This window comes from Vicugna pacos, chromosome 2 (assembly GCF_048564905.1).
Source record: "Vicugna pacos chromosome 2, VicPac4, whole genome shotgun sequence".
In the NCBI taxonomy this organism is placed as follows: Eukaryota; Metazoa; Chordata; class Mammalia; order Artiodactyla; family Camelidae; genus Vicugna; species Vicugna pacos.
Genome location: NC_132988.1, coordinates 44,777,564 through 44,799,925, shown reverse-complemented (window position 1 = coordinate 44,799,925; position 22,362 = coordinate 44,777,564). Strand labels below are relative to the sequence as shown.

Below are 22,362 nucleotides of genomic sequence, written 5' to 3'. Positions count from 1 at the left end.
GGACTAAATTAGAGGCTGTAATGTTATCAAGAGCTTCCTGAATACATTTCATTTCTTCTATAATAGAAATCTTCTCAGTTGAGGCAGAGAATGTAACTTAGCATTTTTAGAGCCACTGGCTAAATTACCTCTATTGATGAGGCTCGGCAGGTTCTTTCTGAATGATTCTAAATAACTGCTGAGGGATAAAAGATAGCGTTCCTCGGGCTGTAGCTGCAGCATGCCAGGAGCCTACTGGGGAGAGAATAAAGCACGAGTCCCCATGCATGAATGGTTCTGTGTCCTGCCTGGAGCATGCCGACTGGCCGTCCTTGAAACTGTATAAATGAAAGGATGGAGGCCCAGGTAGACGTTTGTATTAATAATTGGTGTGCATGAAGTAAATTAAGCTAACCCACCAGGTCCTTCCTAAAGAGGTGGAGAGGCAATACAAATCTCCAGAAATAGTCTACTAAAGCCATCTTTTCAAAGCTTTTGACAAACTGCAAACCTCAGCCATTTATTACTTTTCGCATTGAAAGGAGAGTTTAGGGAGAAGTTTCAGTTAAGCTCACACACATGCACACGCACACACATGCACATACACAGTACAGGTGTATGAAGCATGAACCAGGACATGAGAGTTATGTAGCACTGTCCTTATTCACAGAGGAAATCAAGGGCCCTGGTTCTGCTATTAAGCTGAGAGAGGATTTTTCACCGATGTCAGAGGGCAGGTGTAGTGTGGTTCTGGGTTCCTTTAGCTCCCGTGTCTACTCCCCCATGAACCATCTGTACCACGATGGAACCTGGTCCCCTTAGGACAGTCATGTTGCGACTGCCCACAGGCACAGTGAAAGGCGGTCCCAATCAGAAGAGAGCGCTCAAGCAACTTAACCAAACCATGATTCACATTTTCAAATTTTTGAAGGAAACAACATATTTGAAACTTCTTTGCCTTGTGAACCCAGAGAAGAGAGTTTCAACCTGCCTATTTCCGGGTGTGGACATCTCCCAGGTTTCTAAATTCTTTAGTATCTCACTTTCATCAAGAGCCCAAAGTAGTAAAGAATAATGAGAAATATTAAAGCCATTTCACAATGTGGTAGAATCATGTTTTCTTCTAACGTTTGTAGGAAAAAAACATAATCTGTTTTTGCAGCAATAGCCTTTACAACAAACACACATATCATTCAGTAGTATGTCATTCCATAATGAATTTTTATTCTTTCACTTGCACAACTATTAACCTTGTCTAAATAATATTTGAATCCAAAAGAGCAAGGAAAAGTAAAGTTCATAAATTCTGCCAATTATTCAAATACTTCCATTCAATAGTAAGTAGATTCTCAAAATTTCTCTTAACCCTATTTTCATTTAAATTAAGGTAAAAACATAAGCAATGAAAGATTGACAAAGTTTTGAAATTTAACTCAAGTCATTGAAAGATAATATTATTTAAAAATAGAAAATGGATTTCCTTCTTGGTGTTATTCTATTTCTTAACCACACACGAATTTAAAAAACAAAAATGTAAAACTTCATGGCTGACTGAAACCTGAAAGACATCTTTACCTGCAAGTTCTTATTTCTCTTTAGAAACTGAAACCTCTCTGTGCTGAAACAGAAGGCACGTGGCTAATTCATCTTGAGCGTCACTCAAGAAATACATTTGATGTTGGTTTGTGCCATGATGAGGGGAACACAATAAACTGTGAAAAGTGTCATTTCTGGAAAATTAGTTAGCTATAGATCAGCAAGGGACTAATCTTTGTAACAGATGTGACATGATGGCTTTGATAAATTGAACTTTTAAAAATATGGAGCATGTTAAAAGACATTCCCTTAGAAATAAATTAACTTAGGTAGAACATATTGTATACCATTATTCATAAGCTCATTTTCATCACTGCAGAATAGTTCTGTGTCAGAGTGACAATGGCTTCCTTCAAATTCCTGTTTGGGTTTCACTTTTTGTCAATTAATTTAAAAAGTAAAGAGAAGGCTTGGACTCTATCTCTGAGGTTCCCACTAACTAAAATTCTATAATTTTCATATTTTATGCACTCTGAACTGTTCATAATTTAAAGATTAAAAATCTCAGGGAAAGACCTTTCTTCTAAAAATACTTTGTTTTTCTACTTAACAGAAAAGTTCGAGCTATAAGACATTCTGAATGAAAAGTCAATACCTTGGTCAATTGTTAGAGATGCACTATTTGTAAATTTGTTAGAAAGAAATTAAAAGCCTATATATGCCAAATATTGGAAATTTAATACTTCACTGTGGGGCTTTCAGTATCTCATTACATATATATTTGGATGTTAGACAAGGAACTAGTTTTAATAAGTACAAATATTCATTTACTGGGCTTCATATGATGATGCCTTTGTTGGATAAAACCAAACATTCAACTACCTTTGGTTACAGTTTAAAAGTAAGAAGTTTGAAGATCTGTAATTTAAGATACTATTTAGATACCATTCTTGGTAACCTAAGGTATTTAAAAGGTTAGCCAGCACAGGGTGAGACAAGGAGGGAACAAATACATAACAAAAGAAACATCATTTTCTAAGAGATTTATCATGCTGATTTTAATAGTAAGCCACTTGCTGCAGCTACTGTAGGCAAGCAAAGCAGGATATAGCAAGGAAACATTTCACACCTGCAATGCTGCTGACTTCCAGTCCCCAGACAGAAACATTCTGATATAACCATCCCCTCTGACTGTTATCAAAACTCTTCTCCAAAGAAATTCTTATATTGTCCGTGGAGTCTAATCTACTGACAATAGAATAAGGATATTATAAATCACTGGAAGTACGAGAGTAGGTCACACCTTGGTAATCACTGTACTTTAGGGCAATAGGTTGAGTTCCTACTACTACAGACAGATAATTCAGGTCAATTTTCAATAATTTACATAAATGCAAGCTTTCTATTTAATTTATTTTTAACAGAACACAAGCCTAGAAAATGATTCAGGTGCTCTAGTTATTAGAGTTTTTAGAAAGTATTGGAAGCTATAGAAATGAATAAGAGTGAAATTGCCTACTCTTTAATGATACTTTTTAATGGCAAAATAAAAGCTTCCCCGCCCTACAATGATGACTAGGACAAGGTTTCCCAGTCCAAATTCATTTGCCTTGTGGTTTGGATTAAATATACACACATAGGAAACCTCATATTATAGGGAATATATAATTTCTGTAGTGAATTTCTTACAAATTATGATTTTTGATAGAAAGTCAAGCAACTTTCCATTTTGTTCAAAATGTTCCAACAATCTGAAATTGCCATCAATTTGTTTATGCTCTTCAAAGTCTCTCCCCCTAAACTCTATTAACATCACCAAACTAAAGTTAAAATAAGTATTTTTTCCTTCGAAATGGGGAAGTTAATGCCTATGGGAAAATAACATTCTTAACAAATAAAACCCAGGGGATCTAGTCAGGCAAAGGAATAAATCCTCATCTTTCACACAACTTTCAAACTGGTAAACAATACAAGAATCCAAAAATAGTTTCTTTTCAACTCATGCGTGTAAGGTACAAAGTAAGTTTGTATGCAATGGCAAAGCCAGATCAACTTCCCAGACATGAAGATTCAATGATTAGAGGCTTAACTTTAATATGCAGACTAGAGGGTTGGATGGAGATGGAGGGGGTCCATCAGGGCAAATAATCCACACAACTGAAAGTGGAAGTTTAGGTCATTTCCTATCGGAGGATACGTAGGGCGTATGGATAATGGTCAGACTACCTGAAGGGAAACCACAAGCTGATTAGTTCCACTCCAAGGGATGGTTTTTAAAAACCAGCTCTTATTCTTTACCATTGATTAGGAGTCTAAATGAAAGGCTACATATGGTGAAAGACATACACATTCAGCCTTTACAACAGAAGGGCAATAAATTATCCAGGCTGCCTGCAGAGAACCCTCTAATCCACGCTTTCAATTTTCACTCTCACCTGTGAAAAAGTCTGAAACTGTATGCCAATTGGTTGTTAATAATGTGCTCTGGGAGGGAGCAAGTTGAAATTGTTCCCCAAACTGCAAATCAAGAGACTAAGTATGTGTGTCTACTGCTGTTGAATGAAATGATATGTCAGAACAAAAGACCGTGTCTGCTGTAGTTCAGGACGAAAGTATGCTTTCATGTGTCCTCTAAAATCCATGGCTCTGGGCAGCACAAAGCTCTGGGGTGCTTATATTTCTACTCCCAGAGGACAATCCTAACAGAGATGTAGCTAACGGAAGCTTCCAAAGGAAAGTTTGTGATATGAAATTTAAAATAATTGTTTTTAAATTTGTAGTTTTCAGATTGGGTTTCTACTGTGCCTGCCAAACATTCTCCTTTCTTTTCTGTGGGTTAGCTACACAAATATGGATTTCATCTGTTTATTAATAGAAGGAAGTGGTGACTCAGCTGCTTTGTGTAGATGCCTCAGTGTTCTATGTCTACAGGACACTGTAAAATGTGACCGGTCAAAAGCTAGGAGGAAGAGAGATCACAGTGGGGCTGTGATTCGGAAGAGCAAGCCTCCTGCCTCTGTATTGGTCTGCAGCCCAGGCTGCCTCTCCTGGACCTCCTGACTCCTGCTCTGCTCAGTCCCTGGCCAGCCCGTGCTGCTCCATTTTCGTCCTTTCCCTCAATGTGGATGAGGGCTCTGGGCAGCAGAAATGTTAGCACCAAATGCTTTCTTTTACATAGCTTCTGAATGCCAGTGTTGCTCATAGGTGTTTCATCCTCAAATGTGTCAAGTAGGAGACTCTCTTTCTTTTTTTCTCTAAAAGTTTTCAGGCCTGTATTTATTTACTACAGAAAGAACAAATACAAGCATTCTAGAACGTAGTGCTGCCCACGTACCACTTGTGAGCCATGAAATTCAAATACGTCACTTCCTTTTTCTCTTATAGCTAGTAAGCAAACCAGAGCAATCCTCTCAGCCCTGCCTCCTTCACAGGATTGCTGCAACAAATGATCTATATGAAAGGGCTTTTGATCTCTAACTTCTGATCAAATATATTACAAAATTATTAGCCAAGAATGTTTGTCAAGTGAAGGATGTGTATTTACACATTGCAGCCAAAGGTTTAAGGCTAGATACAGAACATAAAAACTGAATCAAGGAAAGGGACAAAGGAGAAAGGATACATAGAGAAGAAAGGAGACAGCAATTAAGGACGAGTGTGAGGGGATACCCGCGCATGCTTGGCAGGGATCTGAAGAAGTGCTTATATGAAAACAACACTGAGATGGTTAATTTTGTGTCGACATGGCTAAGCTATGTTGCCTGGTTGTTTAGTTCAAAAGCTACTCAAGATGTTGCTGTAACAATATTTTATAGATGTGGTCGACATTTACAATCAGTTGACTCTAAGTAAAGCAGATTACCCTCAATAATATGGGGTGGCTTCATCCAATCAGATGAAGAGAGGAAAGTAATTTTGCCTCAAGACTGTAATACAGAAACCCTGTCTCAGTTTCCAGCCCACTGGCCTGCCCTACAGATTTCAAACTTACTAGCCCCCAACATCATGTGAGCCAATTCCCTAAAATAAAGCTCTCTCTCTGCAACTATCTATTGGTTTTGCTTCTCTGGAGAATGCTAGCTGATGCAATCACCAAAGTTGTCTTTACTGGAAAATCCAGTGGATTCTTTTCAGTCTTTCTCTTGTTTGCCATTTTGCAGGAGCATCTGCACTCCAGCCACACCGGCAATACAATGTAGAGAGAATATTGCCCAAGTGAATAATCATTTTTGATCCCAGAAAGAAGAGTTTGGTATCTTTTCAAGTCAATAAACATCTCCACTTAGATACCTTACCAGTAACTCAAACTCAAAATACTCCACACTTAAATCTTTCCCTCCCTAAAAGTCTTCTTTTTCAAGTTGCTGCTCCTGCAGCGTCCAACTCTATCTTCACTGTAGACTAATTCTTCCCTTCTCCTCTGGTTTACTCCTCATATCCACTCTATAAACCCTATAAAGTTTACCTGGTAACTTTTCTCAGATGAAGCCCATTTTGGGCATGCCTTTAGTCCAGCCCAGACTATCTTCATGTTTCCTCCAGCGGCTATCCTCCAAATCACTCTCAGACCAATCAGTCTAAATAGGCGTTCATTTATTGCTTTCTGACTGCCCACTGTTTTTTCTATTACAAGTAAAATTTAAACTGCTCAGTCTGGCAATCAAGGCTCATCATGTGGAATCCTGATCAATTCTCCCAGGATAACTTTTACTTCTTCTATCAGGAGTCTTCCACTCCAGACATCTTGGCCTCTCCAGTGGCTGCATACCATCTCTCAGGCCATCCTCTTCCTCTTCACTGATCCAGTTATTTCCCATGGCTCAAGTCTCAGCTCGAGTTCCAATTTTCCTAGCCAATCATATGTTTAATGAAACTTCCTCTTTCTAAACCAGTGCTATGACTAGCTGGCTTATTCATTTGACATTTAAGCATAACATGACTTGTATTATTAATAAATAGTAAACATAGATGAAGACTTCCCTCTTCAACCAGATTGGAAGCTGTCTGAGACAGAGACTATATATAATATATACATGTATATATTTATTTATTTTTAATAATTTAAGAAATGAAAGAAAGGAGAGAGGGAAAAACTAAATGGGAGACTTCTCTTTTTGCTCACAAGCTGCAAGGTGCAACTTGTCATTGTGTGTACCTTTCATTCAAATGCTAGACTTCTTAGTTCTCACTGTGGGAATAATCAAAAGAGACGTTTCAATAAAATGTGCTGTTCTGAGGGTGCATGCGTTTTCCAGTGGTGGTTGATTTGTTTTACATCCTTTTTACCTACCCTGGCTACCACAGTCAAGGAACAAAGTAATGTTAATTAATGTGCATGAGGATGCTCTGAAAAACAGCACCAGGGCCCTTTTTATTGCAAATACAGTAGACACATCTCAGTCTTTATCCTATTTGCCAACTGGCAGTATTTGACACTATTTCCCACTCTCTACATTTTGAGACTTTTTCCTCTGAGTCTCCCATGACAGTAATGTTCCCTAATTCTTCTTCTACCTCTCCACATCTTTCATTTCAGTTTCCCTTAAGGGCTCCAATTTTTCCACCTATTTCCTAAATGATAAACTCTTAAGTGAGAGTGGGTGTGGTGGATAGGAAGGTTCATCTCAGTGAGATGAACAGCCTGATCTACTAATCACTTCAACAACCTACCTCAGATCCAGAAGCATCTGGATCCACTCCCCATCCAATTCTGGATGATTTATCCCTCTATTGTTCTCCCATTGTACTTTGACACATCCTGAGCATACTTTGCACATAAGATTGCTATGCTTTTGTTTTGTTTTGTTTTGTTCCCACTAGACTTTAAAGTCTTTGAAGACAGTGGCTATGTTTGCTTGCTATTTAACCCCATCATATATAGCAGAGGGCATGGTACATATAAGACACTCAATATAAGTTTGATGGATAAATCAGTGAATGAATGGGCACTATTTTAAATAACTGTATGAACTAATTATTAACCCTTTAAAATCCCTCCTTAGTCTACATACCATGATTCCATCCTTTATTCATTTCCTTAAGCATACAAAAATACTTTCTAGTAACACATTCTACAGAAACACAATATACATATAATTTTTTTGAGACTAAGAGTATTAGCAAATAAGAAAACAAGTTTTATTTTATTTAACCCTAAGCAAAACTTAAGCACTGGGACTGTGAAGGTAAAAAGTGTATTAGAAATATCTTTCCTAATGACTGAAAAAATAACCCAGTAAGAACTTCTTGGTAACCTGGGACACTTTAGATTCCAGGGTTTGTTGTCTTTTTTAATTACATCAGAACAAGAACTAAAGTTAATTTAATAACTAAAGGAGGGAATTATTTCCATATTATAGTCCAGGACCCAATTCAAATCAGACAAGTCACTTACCTAACTTAGGTCAAATGTAGGCCAATGACATGTTGACCACATGATCAGAAATTAAGCAGGAGTCACTCATTGTGTAAGAGGAGATCATAGCATTTTAAGTAGCTAGTGGAAGAATGGGGACAGTGAGGTCTTCTCTGCAATCATCTGCTGTTAACGATTACTAAAGGGAAGCTTAGCCATTCATGAGGAAACAATAATGTACCCTTAAGTCACTCATTTGACCTTGTTCAAAACATTAATATTCAGAAATGTGTCCAAACTGCTTCCTTATAGCACTTTATTTTAGAGTGGTTTTCACGACTATGCCTAGTTATTGACTCACAAATCCACAAAAGTCATATAATTACTTCTCTAATTTGTCTCATAAGGCATTACAGCTCTGCATAAGCAGACAGTGCTAGGAATTCAGCCACACAACTAAGTATTTTGGTCAGAAGAAAGTAAGCAGTAAGAAGTGACATGACACCCCATTTGTCTGTACACTGGATATTAGAAAAATATGCAGGTGTCCAATCAGCAACCCAAAGACTTTAAAACTGAGAGGTTCCTTTTTAATAATTCTGACTGCCTAGTGCTACCTGTTTTGTTATTGTTTTAGTCTAAAAAGAAATACTTCCTAAGCTCATCCTTATTTCATTCTCCAAGAATCTTTGGAAGAGAGAGGATACATCCCTAAACTCTTACTTTTTGGGTTTAATCAGGTTTCCCACCATAAGAATGGCAGTTGCTCACTCTTCAAGCCTTATAAAAGTGGCTCTCAAAGTAAGTCATTTTTTCACAAAAGCACTACTAAAAAGTAAACTTTCATGTGAGACAACTCAGAATATGAAACAGGACAGGTAACCAGAAATGTTCCTAGTTGAGAAAGTCATCCTGGGACAAGGTAATGAAGTTACTGAGTGGCATGAGAAAAAGTAAGAAGAAAGAGAAAGACACAACAGTGTCTGTTGGTGCTTGAAGATATTATAAGTGCTTAAAGATAAAAACCTTTCATTATCAATGAAATTATGAAGTAACTTGGGAAGGCCTGGGGCTCATGGCCAGGTAGTAACACTCTGTTCTTCTTACAAAACACCCCCTAACTTTTATGTTGCTCTTTTAAAAAACAGTTCTCTTCCTTTTTCTTTTTCCGTTCAAAGTTTCTAGTGATAATAGTTTTGATGAAATTTGTCTTCTCTAAAATTTTTCAATAGGATAAAGGTCATATTATTCCCCAAGTGACATACCTATGTACATCTCTCCAGGGATTTCTGGTTCTTTCTATTTCTTAAGGAATTGTTTCCAGACAGAGCCACAGAGTTTGGCTGTTCACCAACTCTGCTTACTTTTCCTTCTGAGCCCACAGCTACATTTCTCTCTCACCCTTGCAGTTTGGTGTGAAAATGTGACTTGACATTTGCCAAAGGAATGTGGTCAGAAGTGAAATAAACCATAAAATCTTGTACTCCTAGCACTGATGGAAAAAAAATCCTCCCACCTGACCATTATCTTTATTTCTCTTATCTGATGGCTGAATGCCTCTGCCCAGGGTAACCTCAGAGCACACATATGAAAGATGGAGAGTCTCCGTGAGTCTGGATCCCTTCAAGAAGCCTTGCCCTTCACCATGTATAAGAAATAAGTATCTCTTGTGGTAAGCCACTAACATCTCAGAGTTCGTCTGTTATAACAGCTAACATTATTCTAAAACAGATGGTATCCAGAAATAGACCACAAGAAAAAATAATCTTGCAAAAAATATATTGTCAATATTTTTGTATCTCTTGTTCTTCTTCCTCCTTTTTTTTTCCCTTGTTTTACTTTAACACCTTTATTTATCTCAATTTTGGGTTCTTTACTCATTACTCTGCCCTATCAAGAATTCCAAAGTTCTGCTCTCTGGCACTAAATCTATGTAAACAATATCAGAGGAAGCATTGAAACAAATAGCCACTGAACACATGCTCCCTCTTCAGACACGGCAGCTTGAACCACTCAAAACAGAAGACATGAAAAGACAATGGGGAATCTATTCTACGTAAGAATTATGATTATGTCTCTTTTTCTACCTTTTGTTACAGGAGACAGACCTGTGCGTAGGGTCCCAAAATGAACTACCCATCTGTGACAGCCTATGGTAACCCTATTATAACTCTGTCCCCAAACAGCCATTAAACACAAATTAATTCTGCAGGTTTGTTTAGTCTGTTTATTTGGTTTGTTACAGTGACCAGATCTGAATTTACTGAGCCATCCTGGCATTCTGTAGTGATATCATTTCCTACAAGATAAGTGATTTGTGCCCTGTGTCAACAATGATATCCTATTATTATAGAAAAAATAAGTGTAACCCCACATTCAGAAGTATCCTCTTTGAGCCCAAATAAAAATCAAAATATTTTAATAATTAAGCAAGACTATAACAAAAGCAGTTAAAGGAACATTTGCTGAAAAGCTCCATTACAATTTCATGGTCAGTTTTCTCAGCCCAAGAGCCAAAGCTCACACCTCCACACAATTTACTGCTGTTAGATGAGAATTAGATGATTTATAAGTTTGCTTTGAGTAAGCAGTGGTAAGAAAGAGAACATATAAGTTATAAGATCTCCAGATAACTAAGAAAAGCCTAAAGTGAACCTTCGATAATAGAAGGTAGGAGATGACACAACAAAGAAGATACCTGGAAAGAAGGAGGTGACACTTAAAGCTTACTTGCCTAAAAAATATCTTGTAGGAATATGGGGGGAAATGGGCTTTGAAGAGCAACAGACCTGGCTTCAAGTTCTGATTCTGCCTCCTACTAAATACAATTCTTGGGCTAACTTACTTGACCTGCTTAACCTTCGGCTTCCTCCTCTGTAAAATGTGTATAATATACCTCTAGTTCACAGGCCTGGTATGAGAATTAGTATATAAAATGACACATCTTAGGCAGTTATTGCAAATTGTAGTTATTAATATATCTGGAAAAGACTTACTATTGACTTAAAAGTCATACTGTTCATTTCAATAAGAAGTTAACAATATCAGAGTTTCTCAGCTAAAAGTTCTACAGAGACTTCTTTTCCTAATTCATCTACCACATTGGCAGAAAGAGCATTGTAAGCTCTGCTTGGCTAAGGCTGCTTCACTCATCTGTCAGCAAGATTCTGGGCTTCAAATTGAGCTGACAATGGTTGAAGGGGATGGAACAGAACAGGCTGCACAACGGCATCGTATTTCACACCTCGGAGGGTTCTACACTACCAATAATAACATCATATCTCTGTCAGTCAAGCACAATTATAGGGCTCAATAGATTGATTCAGATAAAAAGCCAGGTAAAACAGATCTCCTGACTCTGTTCTGGCTACAGTTATAGGACTTATTCGATTCTGTTACCTATGAATATTAGAACGGTACCTCCTTTGGGGACAAAAGGACAGAGAGAGTGCATCCCAAGCCGACTCTTAAAAAGGTTAAAACTAATGCAACATTTCCTACTTCTAAAAATCCTGAAGCCATTTTGTAACGTTTGCTCATGCTCTTTTCATGTTTTTGAAACACAAATGTGTTTTTAAGATATCCAGAATAGAAGGTACAATTTCATGCCATCTGGAGTCAGATAACACAACAGTCAGGCAAATCATCTGAGCAAATACATTTGTGAAATCCAAGCTAGGCGCACAAAGCACTCGCATGGATTTCTTTAGACCAGTGTTTTAATACGTATTACTTTTATGAGAAAAAAATAGAAAAAAATACCTGATATTCACATAGAAATAAATCACATACATTATCATAAAATTGCTCCATTGTGGCCATTTACAGCGAAACCTCCTGTGGTAGCAATACCTTTTTGTCAAAATGGATAAGGCTGAGTAATAAGCTGAACAGCTTCCTAAAGAGTAAATCGATATGTGGGATCTAATTCAAGTTGTATTTCAAGTTTTAAATTATAAATGATCTCAATATGTGAGACGCAGAAACTGACAACAATAACAATGTAGCTACAAATAATTCTAGTGTGATACAGCCAAGTTTTCCAAAATATATCAAATAAAGATGTAAATGTAAGGTTCCTAAATTACATTTTATTATTAAGTGTTTTTCCTTCTTTAATCTTATTTGAGAGTATTACTTCAGGAGGAAAATGAAAAAAGGTGACTCTCATTGACAAAAGAGATCTGCTATTGTCCCTCAGGGAAAATCAATCTTTCATTGGTTTGTTTGTTGTAATGAGTGCCCTAATGCTGTCTTTTGCACTATTGAGCACATTTCACAACAAAGTGAAAGTGAATGACAAGAAAATATACATCAGGACAACAAGGTTATACTTCACAATCTTTCTGCACATGTGAAACCACAAGACCACAGAAGCTCATGGCTGGAAGGAAGTTGGCAAGATTTACTTGATACAGATTCTATGCCACGGATTGCTCATTAGAAGCAAGACTATTTAACTTCTTAGACTACCTTTGTACATTTACATTTAATTTACAGAATGGAGGCAAGGGCAATGGCCATTTAAAATGGCCACATAAGCGCTGATAAGCCAAGAACCATGACATATCTTGTAGAAATAAACATTTTTTGCTAAACATAAACTTAGGGAAATAAAATTTTCTAAAAATAAAACTATAGAAACATTCCCATTTTAGTTTATGGGGAAAAAGTGGAAGGAAAAATACACATAAAATTAAATGATGCTAAAAATAAGAGGACTACGGTCACTGCAAGTTACAACTGTCAAAAATTGGATATTGCATCTAAATAAATACAAAATTGATCAATCTATTTAATCATAATAACACCACTGTTCATTCATTTCTATTCAGATGCAAGAAATATAATGGAAATATTTTATGAAGCCACCTACTCTAAAGCAAGGTTCTATGAAAAGCAAATACTTCTTGAAAATCATATACAGAGGTTTAGAAATTGAAGGCTTAAGAGGATTTCAATACAAAGTATTTCACCCAGAAGGGCTCCCATGATATACGTGGGGTCACAAGAACCATGGTAAGATTCCATCCTATTAGTAAAGGTAGCATAATCAATATAAATTTTTTCTCTTTTTCACAATCAATGATTTTTTACCTTAACAAATGTGAGCAACCTGAATTATCTTCTAGTCAGTATTAAAACTCATAATTAAACCTTATTTCTTGGATTTGATGCAATTTGCTAAACACATTATAACTTCCTTAAAATGCAGTTGAAATGCTATATTACTAATGCTTGTTGTATAAATTAGCCATTTTACATTTTTTGGTCATGCTTTTACTATATGTAATTATTTATACCAAGAAATATGATTTGATATTGAATCACTATGTTGTACCCCTGAAGCTAATGTAATATTATAAATCAACTATACTTCAATCAAAAAAAAAAAAAAAGAAATACGATTTGACCCATGACCTGCCAAATCTGTGCAACATCTATCCATGTTATAATATACTTATGATTTCAAGGAAGATGGATAATGTGGTAAGCAGAAAGCATTTAGAATCACATATACCTAACTGAATTTCAATTCGGCAAAGTCTCTTTAGCTGTGTAACCATTGATAATTAGCATCTTTGAGCCTCAGTTTTCACATTGAACAATGGGAATGGTAGCATCAGAAGGTTGTTGTGAGACAAAATAAATATACATGTACGTAAAGGGCCTGGAATATTGCTTAGGTGCATAAAACATATTAGTCCTCTTTTTTAATATCCAATAAAAAAAAGGCAGAACAACTGAAATCTTCTATGTAGAGAACCTGCACTAATAGATGCCCCCCCCCCAAAAGCAAGAGCCATATGGTTGTCTAAATTTGTGAAGGGCCAGAGAGGAAATACTAGAATCCTGAACATCATCATAAGACAGAAATGGATTTAACTACCTCTTGGCCTGCCTAAAACTTACATCCGCAAAAAGAAGCCTCGAACACTCTATTCTGGATGTAATCTCTAGAGTTTCCTCTGAATAGTGGTGGTTTGTTTCCAGTTTTAAAAACAGAGGCTTAAATATGAAGTCAAAGAATAATAATGCCTCCTAGATCTGGGGCATGCCATCTGCCTAGCATTAAGCAAGAGCTGAAAGTCAGTTACAGAAGCAAAGTCATTTCCAACATGATTTATGTTCCATCCTTGAATGTGGCAGGAAGACTGCAAAAGATATTTGGAAGCCAATGCTTCCTTTGAATAAAGTAAACGAGTATATGCTAAGCCCTTCTCCCTGGACCATGCCGGCCTGTTAGATAAGTTGCCAATACGGAATCTGTGAACCCTGGAGCAAACTGGCTATTTGGGATGAGAAAATATCTTAAGGCCAATGATCATCGCTACTGTAAACATATAGTGCACAGTGCAGCACTGGGGTCAGACAACAGATATCCAGGATATTACTCAAAAACACATCTAACTCAAAGCTGACAAGATAATCTGTTCCTGTGAGTGCAAAGCAGACTGGAATGTTGCAGCTATGACCTACTCAAGGAAAGAAAAAAGTGCAGCTCTCCAAGGGATCCAACTCAAGCTCTTTATGCAGGCAAAACTCCAAGGGACTTCAAAGGGAATGTTGCTTATGGAGGGAGTGCTGGACCAAGCCCACTGGGGGTATCACTTCCACGATCATGTTGCCATCTACATTTGATAGACTGGCAAATGCAAATATTTCAGATACAAGCTTAAACAGATGAATAAAGAAGTGTGAAAGATCTCGGAGGTTTGCTCCCAAAGAAACCTCAGAATTCCAGGAAAAGAATTTAATATAAGGAGCTTCATAAGTTATTCCAAAATTCCCAAGAGAGTAATTGGTTTGTGATCGTATTAAAAATAGAAGTTTTTTTTAAATTGATACATACTGTACTCCAACATATCAAATGACCACAAAATAGCGTATTTAAAAAATAATTCCCCAAAGTCAAATACTCTTAAAAGGTCAGCAACATTTTCATAATTGGAATATACCATATTTTGATGTTTTAACAAAGTTTTAACATACGTGATCCTGATTAACGTAGAAGAGCCAAAATGCAGCAAATATACTTACAGGAGGACCTAGGGTGGGGGGTGGGTAGAAAGAACAAGAAAAAAGGGAGAGATAAATTAGTGAATATGCAAAATAGTAAGATGAAATAAAAGACTACAGCATCATCATAATTATCAGCACAGTACAGGGAATACACAGGTAGCTTAAGAATTCAGTGATTCTTAACCTTTTTTGGATCATGTGCCCTGTAAGACCATATCAGAAAAATGCATTTATGTCTGTGTGCACACAAAACTTTACATAAAATTTCAGGGAATAATCAGATTCCCTGAAGCCTGTATATGAATTAATGAGAGGTTCATATATCTTAAGCAAAGGCTGTCTACTTTATATACGTAAAAATTTAGATAAAATATGAATCAGGAGGATCTTTGGGCATTTATAATAGACTAATTACAGACAATTGATATATAACTTTCTTGAGTTTGGTAAAATGGCTAAATCAGAAATGTGCCCATTATTTGTTCTAAGAATGTTTTTCATTTGGTAGTATTGTCAATATAGAAGAGATTAAGTCCTGATGTTTGTATATTTTTCTTTAAAACTATGTATTCTCATCAAAACACAATGGCAAAGTCTAAGAAAATTTCAATATTTTACACACCATATGCTCAATTAAAACACTAGTTTTCAGTAGCCAGGAAGTTGGGAATTGACTCATTTTCTATAAAACTTTGCATAAGTACAAATTTTCCCATTTTTTTCTCCAGCCTCTTTCTTTTGACACAAATATCAATTCAGTGATTATTTGGGTCCACCAGTGTTTTGTCATTTCCATTTCCTCAAAACAAATTTATAAAGCATCCTCTATTATAAAACTTTGCGATTCATGAACAGGATACCTATACAACTTTCCAATTATTTAGATGCAATAGGGTTTAAAGATAACTTTTGAGAATTCTATTAAAGGAATTAAGTAGCTACACTTTCATAAAATCTTTTTATTTTGACATCATTTTTCCAAAAGGGAGGGAAATTGAGACAAAATAACCCAATCTGCTGTCTGCTCTTTTGATAGGTTAGTATTTCTGCTGTTTTAACCCTCAGTAATTGATTTTTTTTTTCTAATACTGATAAACACTTGTAGAAAATACTGGGGAATAACATTTCTTAGCTCTAGACTCAAACCTTAAATTACCTTCCTCTTATTTTGCAAGGAAGAATTAATGGTCTGATAAGAGTTCATATGGTCATTTACATTTTTGGAGTCTTAGACTTTATAAAACTAGTAAAGTTGTAAGTGAACACATTCATTTGAATATCTTGGTTTCAAAGGAATAGTTTTTATTTGACTTTACATATAGGGACTTGGCCTGAAAGCAAAATCTCACTGAAATGGGTGTTAGACAATTGGTTGTGTTTCAAGTTCTACTCATAAAAAATTGTGTGGCCCTGGCTGAACCACCTGACTGCTCTAGGCCACCACCTCCTCAACCACAAAATGAAAAAGCTGGGTTGATTACTCAGGCTCCTGTCATCGCTAAAATTTCATGGTTATGCAAGAGGAATCTAAATTCTCCAATTTTGAAAAGAATGAGAGTAAAAGAATGACAAAATTGTACCAGGTGGAAAAAAAATTATAAAACTTTCCAAGACATGTAAAAAAAAAAAAACTTTCCAAGACATGTGCCCCAGTATTCCAAGGTAGATGTTTTCACAGAGACCCTGCATCTACTGACCACATACATAGATGGAAAGATGGGTGATGTTGTCACACTGCGTGTGGCTAAGAAATCCTCCACACTACACTGAAAGGACAGATTGACCTTGACACCATAAATAAGCCAAAACTGGGTGTTAGAGGTTATTAAACTTAATTAATAATTCTTTGCAAACTATAATTTGATGGAAATAAGAAAAAGATTTTAAAAAATCACAAACAAATTTCTAGGTGTAGCAGAGAAGATTTAAACACCACACACACAGACACACACATGTGAGCGCATACAGACAATGTCCAACAAGACAACATAATCGTTAATTAGGAGGAACAGATGTGGGAACCTGCTCAGAACATGAAGGACATAGAACAGCTGAACGAGAGACTTACCAGACTCTCCTCTTCGGCCTCTCTTACCTCGTTTCCCCGGAGGGCCTGAAATACAAAGAATAATTTTTGGTTCCAAAATACCTAGTAAATGATTTCTATATTATTTTTTCACTGTTTTTAGCTAACAAGAAAAAGGACCAGGTATTTGTAAAGGCCAACATCTTCTTTGGTATTTCAGCATAACTCTCAATCTTCATTTAATTACAAAAGCTGTACTAGATCTCTGATCATCTAGCGTTACTCAGAAACACTAAAGATTCAAAATTTCTGTTCATCCTGCCTGGATCTCACTAATAAGAAAGGCTTTGCTAAGTAAATTGGTGGTACTGAGATTTCATGTTTCTTAGGAACATTTCTTTTCTGAAGGTTTCCATATATTAATAATTAAAAAGACTAAGTACAAATGATTATAGTTTCTCTTCAGTCAGGTCCATTATGAGTCCCTTGAAAATATTTAGTTGGCAGTTAGTAAATGTATATATTCATAACAGAAATAATCTTTACAAATATTTCTGTTTTATTAAATGTGAATTTTCATATACTGGAATTTCTTTAATTGAAAATCAGCTGGGTTAAAATCACAACCCTTTTAAGTGGAAAGTGTTTAGGTAGTTAACTACTGGTCTCATTTTTCTGAAGGGCTAGCTTATTTTTGTCATTCAATAATGTTTAGTCTTCATGATGATCCTGTTTTAAAAATGGAGAAAAGCATTTTTTTAGTGAGTTGCCTATGAAGACCACCAAGCTAGTGTGTATCAGACTTAGCACAAGTTTCTAGATATTCATGGCTTTCAAGCCATTATTCTCCATTATATAATTTCTGCTCTCGTTTCCTTGGGTAAGAATAGCTCCCACTGAATTATGATCCCAGCAAACAGAACAGAATAATTAGCCCACAATGAGAACCGAGGTCTTATTATATTTGCTGGAAAAAAGAGGCCAAGGAAAATACAGAACTGCTTGGTTTTGAAGAATGAGTTGTAATGTTGGACTGATGACTTCCAAACTCCTAGAAAATTCAAGGCACAACAGCACGGACTGAGCACTCAGTTGACCTCAGTATGATCCTGAACTACTGATTTCCACATGGAAACACTGTCATGAGAAATAAAAAACATCAGTGGGCCAATTCAGTTTCCCCTTAAACCCTTACACAGAGTAAGTCTACCCATCTGTGTTTTGCAAAAGGTTAAAAGCAATTAAGCAATAAAATCAATTGAAAATATTAGGAGAAGCAGCTTTGTAGCAGAGTCCAAGATTGTCATCTGAAATTTTAGATTTCCTTCTGTATTATGGAATAAAGAGAGATTTTCATCATATTCCAGGTATCCTTGGCCAGATTGTGAGCAGAAATACAATCATATAAATAGGTAAATAAACCCGTGGGGTCCTAATAGGTATGAAAAATATTTATGCACATGTTCAAACACACACATTGAAATATATGTTGATATATTCCAATATATAATATACAATGTCCTTAAGATTAGGAATCAGTTTTTTTTAATTACAAAATTACTTAAACTAAGAAGTATTTAGCAACTACTAGATACTTATGATGTCTGTGGTCTGCATAGTAGGAGTTATAGGTCATGTATAAGATGTATATCTGCCCTGAAGCAAAGAAGTTAAAAAGATTAAAATAATATGCATGAAAAATTTGTTAGTAGTATGTTGTGGAGCTGGCACAAGGAGAGTATGCTCTGATTTGCTCCTTCTACTTTAAACACACAGTTATAAAAAGAGGAAATTTTTTGTAAGTATTTGTATTCAGAAAAGAAATGGGCATGTCCACTGAACAGAAAAGGACCAGACAAGCAAAGTGGAGAGCAGAGATACACCATAAGCCTGCTGGCCTCTGGTTCTAGAAGTAGTAATGATGGCCATGGGTTTTATCCCTGAAGAATAAACACTCAAAAGTTCACTAATCAGAACCAAACTCACTTCCAAAGGCTGGGGGCCTGCAAATGCTGAAGAGAAGTTAGATCTCTGGCTTAAAGGCTGAGGAGTACAGATATATCTCTGAATCAGAAAAAGAAGCAAGCATCCAATCGTTTGATGCCTAATTCTGCGATATTCCCCATGTAAATCTGGGGACAGGGGTATTGAAATGCCATTCTAAGACAAGTCTGGTCTTGAAGGCTGAGAGGTCAGCTAAAGACAAACATAAAATGATTAGGGAAGAAAGGTAGACACACACAGATAGAAAACTACACACACACGCACACATACACACACAAACAAAACCTCCGACTCATAATGAATATAGAAACCAAAATTTCAAAACATATGAAGAAAACTAATGCTAAGAAAGGCAGCACTCAATAATAAGATCATGAATTCTTTCCAGGTAAATTAATTAAAGAAATCATCAGACAAATGTTAGTAATGTTAATTATGCTTTAAGAAATAAATGAAGAAGTAACATCTGTTAAAGGATGTGATTTTAATGCAAACAAAAAAATAAAAAAACAGGTAGATTTGAAAGAGAATCCTTTAGAAATCTTGAAAATGGTCATTGAGATAGAAAAAAAAAAAAAAGGATAAACCAATTAAATGCTAGCCTGGATGTGGCTGAAGAAGGAATCGATGTGGAAGCTGTAGGATGTAGCCCAGATAGACAGATTCAACATCTATCTATGTATCTAACTATTGAACTATCTTCTCATCTATGTTAAGAAGAAAACTTTTACTTATATTAGAAAGAGAATCTGAAAGAAATGATAGAGAAGCCTTTGTTTAAGAGGTAATAGATGAGAATTTTCTAGAATTGAACATAGGAGCCCTAAGACTGAACTTATACTCCAAGTGGCAAGTAAAAATAAATCACACTTAAACACACAGGAGGAGAAACATAGAAATGGTCAAGGTCAATGAGAAAATGTTAGGAACTACCAAAGGGAAATTACAATGGAGGGTACCTAAACTGACTGCTGTCTCATCCACAACAAAGGTGCCAGAAGGGCCCAGTCCTGATTTTTATGATGAGTTTTAGAAGCCTATAATTATATTTGTTTATTGGAATTAGTTTATTTGTCACTGTCCCTCTGAAGAATATTCCTTTTAAATAGTAGAAATCATCAAGTAAAAACAATGGATTGCATAAATGTTTAAAAATATTTTGAAATAAACATAAAAAATATTTAAAAGATAGCAGATCATGAAAAAATAATCAGAGAAGCAATGATATCTTCTGAAGAAATCAAGAAACAAAATTAAAATATTTCTGAACATGTCTGCTTTAAATATTCAATTAGAAGACTTAAAGAAATGGATCAAATGCTGTGGGAAATTTGCTTGTTATATTGAGAACTGAGAAGAAATAAAATCTAAGGAAACTGAAGAGATATTTGGCAAGACAAAATTTTCTGAAGAATTTCATAATATTTGAGAGAAAAAAATGAAGCTAAACTAAGTTGTGAGAAGATGAGAATCTAAACTCTATTGGATTTACAAAGAATACACCTGATTTGAGAAGAGCATGTTCTAACTGCTATTAGAAACAGCAGACTGGAGTGAGCATTATACGGGAGCTTGTGAACTAGTACATTACACAAAACTCACAGTTTCACAGAGATTAAAGGTTTTGCTTGCAAAGAGAATGAACAGAAGTTTTGAAGATGTCTACCTGCAAATGAGACAATTTGATACTGCTTTTGAATCTAAAGGCAGAAAAAATTTTAAAATGATATACATGGGATGAATTTGACCATGGACAGCTAGCAGATCACCAGAGTGAAAAATAAGAGAAGTCAAGCAATAGATGTTTCTCAGACAAAACTGATGTTAACAATAATTAACAGTTGAAAAAGACAGTGACCGTTTCTGTTCCAAATTGAGTGATGTGTCAGCCAGGCATGAGCTGTAAGAACAAACATAGAAGCTGGAACCTAACTCTTATTCACTGAATTTGGCCAGATCCTTGTAGCAGAAATTCTAAAGGAATTCTCTTAGCAGAAAGGCATGACTCTGCAAAAGAAGCTGGTTCAAGAATATGAATGGGAAGAGAAAAAGCAGAAGCTATCAGCAACAGAGAAAGTGAAAACTTACAAGCAGAGAATTCATGAACGAAAGAATAAATTATAGAAAACAGAGGGAGGCTGTAAAACCAGATTGCTCTTCATGATGAGAAAATTCATGACAACTGATACTGTTCATGCTTCAGAAAGAGTTTTCACTTGAAAGATGGTGCAAATTGTCAGCCTGAGACAGAAATTAGTAAAAATTAGCCATAATGGCAATGCTTTAAAGACCAGTGTTGACAACCTCAACTGCAGCAGATCAAGGTCATCAAAACACATCATAGCAAGGGCTCTTAAGCCAAGCCAGTTCTTTTGGCCCACAACCAACACTGTTGGAGCACTCTATTTCTCACTAATGATGTACCTACCTGTGATAAGTCTAGCCTCTAAGGTCAGAAACATGCTGAGAGATAAACATATGCCTATACATAGGTCTTCTCATGATCTTGAGGGTGAGTAGTTATTGCAGGTATCTGGAATACCCTTATCTGGTTTATCATATAATTTACCACACCCTGTCAATTCTCTTATGACTTGGATCTGTTCACTGTCCACTCCTACAAGTATTTCAAAGTGAGCTTAAACATAACTTTTCTGGGTACTCTGAGAAGAGATTTCTTTTCACTAGGATTCTGTTTGTATTTTTAAAATGTGTTCACCTCTTACACACATTTGCAACTAAACACACAGGAAATATTCAAGAAAAGTTTCAGGATTCATAATTGGTTGGGTATTTTGTTTTGTTTTTACCTCTTGCTTTCTATTTCAGCATACTTTTTTGGCTATGTCAGCTGTTTTGGAGAGAAGAAATAAGGTGGACAGAAGCAAAGGGAAGAAATCAATGAAAAATGAATTAAAGACTTAACTATAAAAGCTGAAACCATAAAACTCCTAGAAGAAAACAAAGGGAAAAAATTCCTTGAGTGGTTGACAGGAGTTGGGCGAAAATGGAGAGGTGATGGTCTAGGGTATAAAGTTTTAATTATGCAAGATAAATATATTCTAGAGATCTACTATACAGCATAGAACCTATAGCTAACAATACTATACTCAGTACTTAAAGCTTGCTAAGAGGGTACATCTTATGTTGAGTGTTCTTATTTAACAATAATAATAATAATAATAATAATAATAATAATAATAATAATAATAATAAAGGAGGTGGGAGGAAACTTTCAGAGATGAGGGGTGTATCGATGCCTTGATGATGGTGATGGTTTCACAAATGTATACCTATCCCAAACTCATCTAGTTGTATGTATTAAATATGTACAGCTTTTTACACGTCAATTGTACTTCAATAAAATGCTTTAAAACAAAGAAGAGGCTCAAGGCTTGGGTGACTGTGCTTAGGTGTGCTGTCATAAAAATCCAAGAAC

General features: G+C 35.9%; 1 protein-coding gene across 2 annotated transcripts in view; it reads right to left on the bottom strand.

Moving 5' to 3' along the window:
- Nucleotides 1–22,362, bottom strand: part of COL25A1 (collagen type XXV alpha 1 chain) — a 409,478-nt gene that overhangs the window by 181,418 nt on the left and 205,698 nt on the right. For both annotated transcript variants that reach the window (XM_072972767.1, XM_072972769.1), the window contains 2 exons: nucleotides 16,962–17,006; nucleotides 14,912–14,919 (listed from right to left, as the gene is read on the bottom strand). In XM_072972767.1, coding sequence (XP_072828868.1) covers nucleotides 14,912–14,919; nucleotides 16,962–17,006 — 53 coding nt within the window. The remainder of the gene's footprint in view (nucleotides 1–14,911; nucleotides 14,920–16,961; nucleotides 17,007–22,362) is intronic.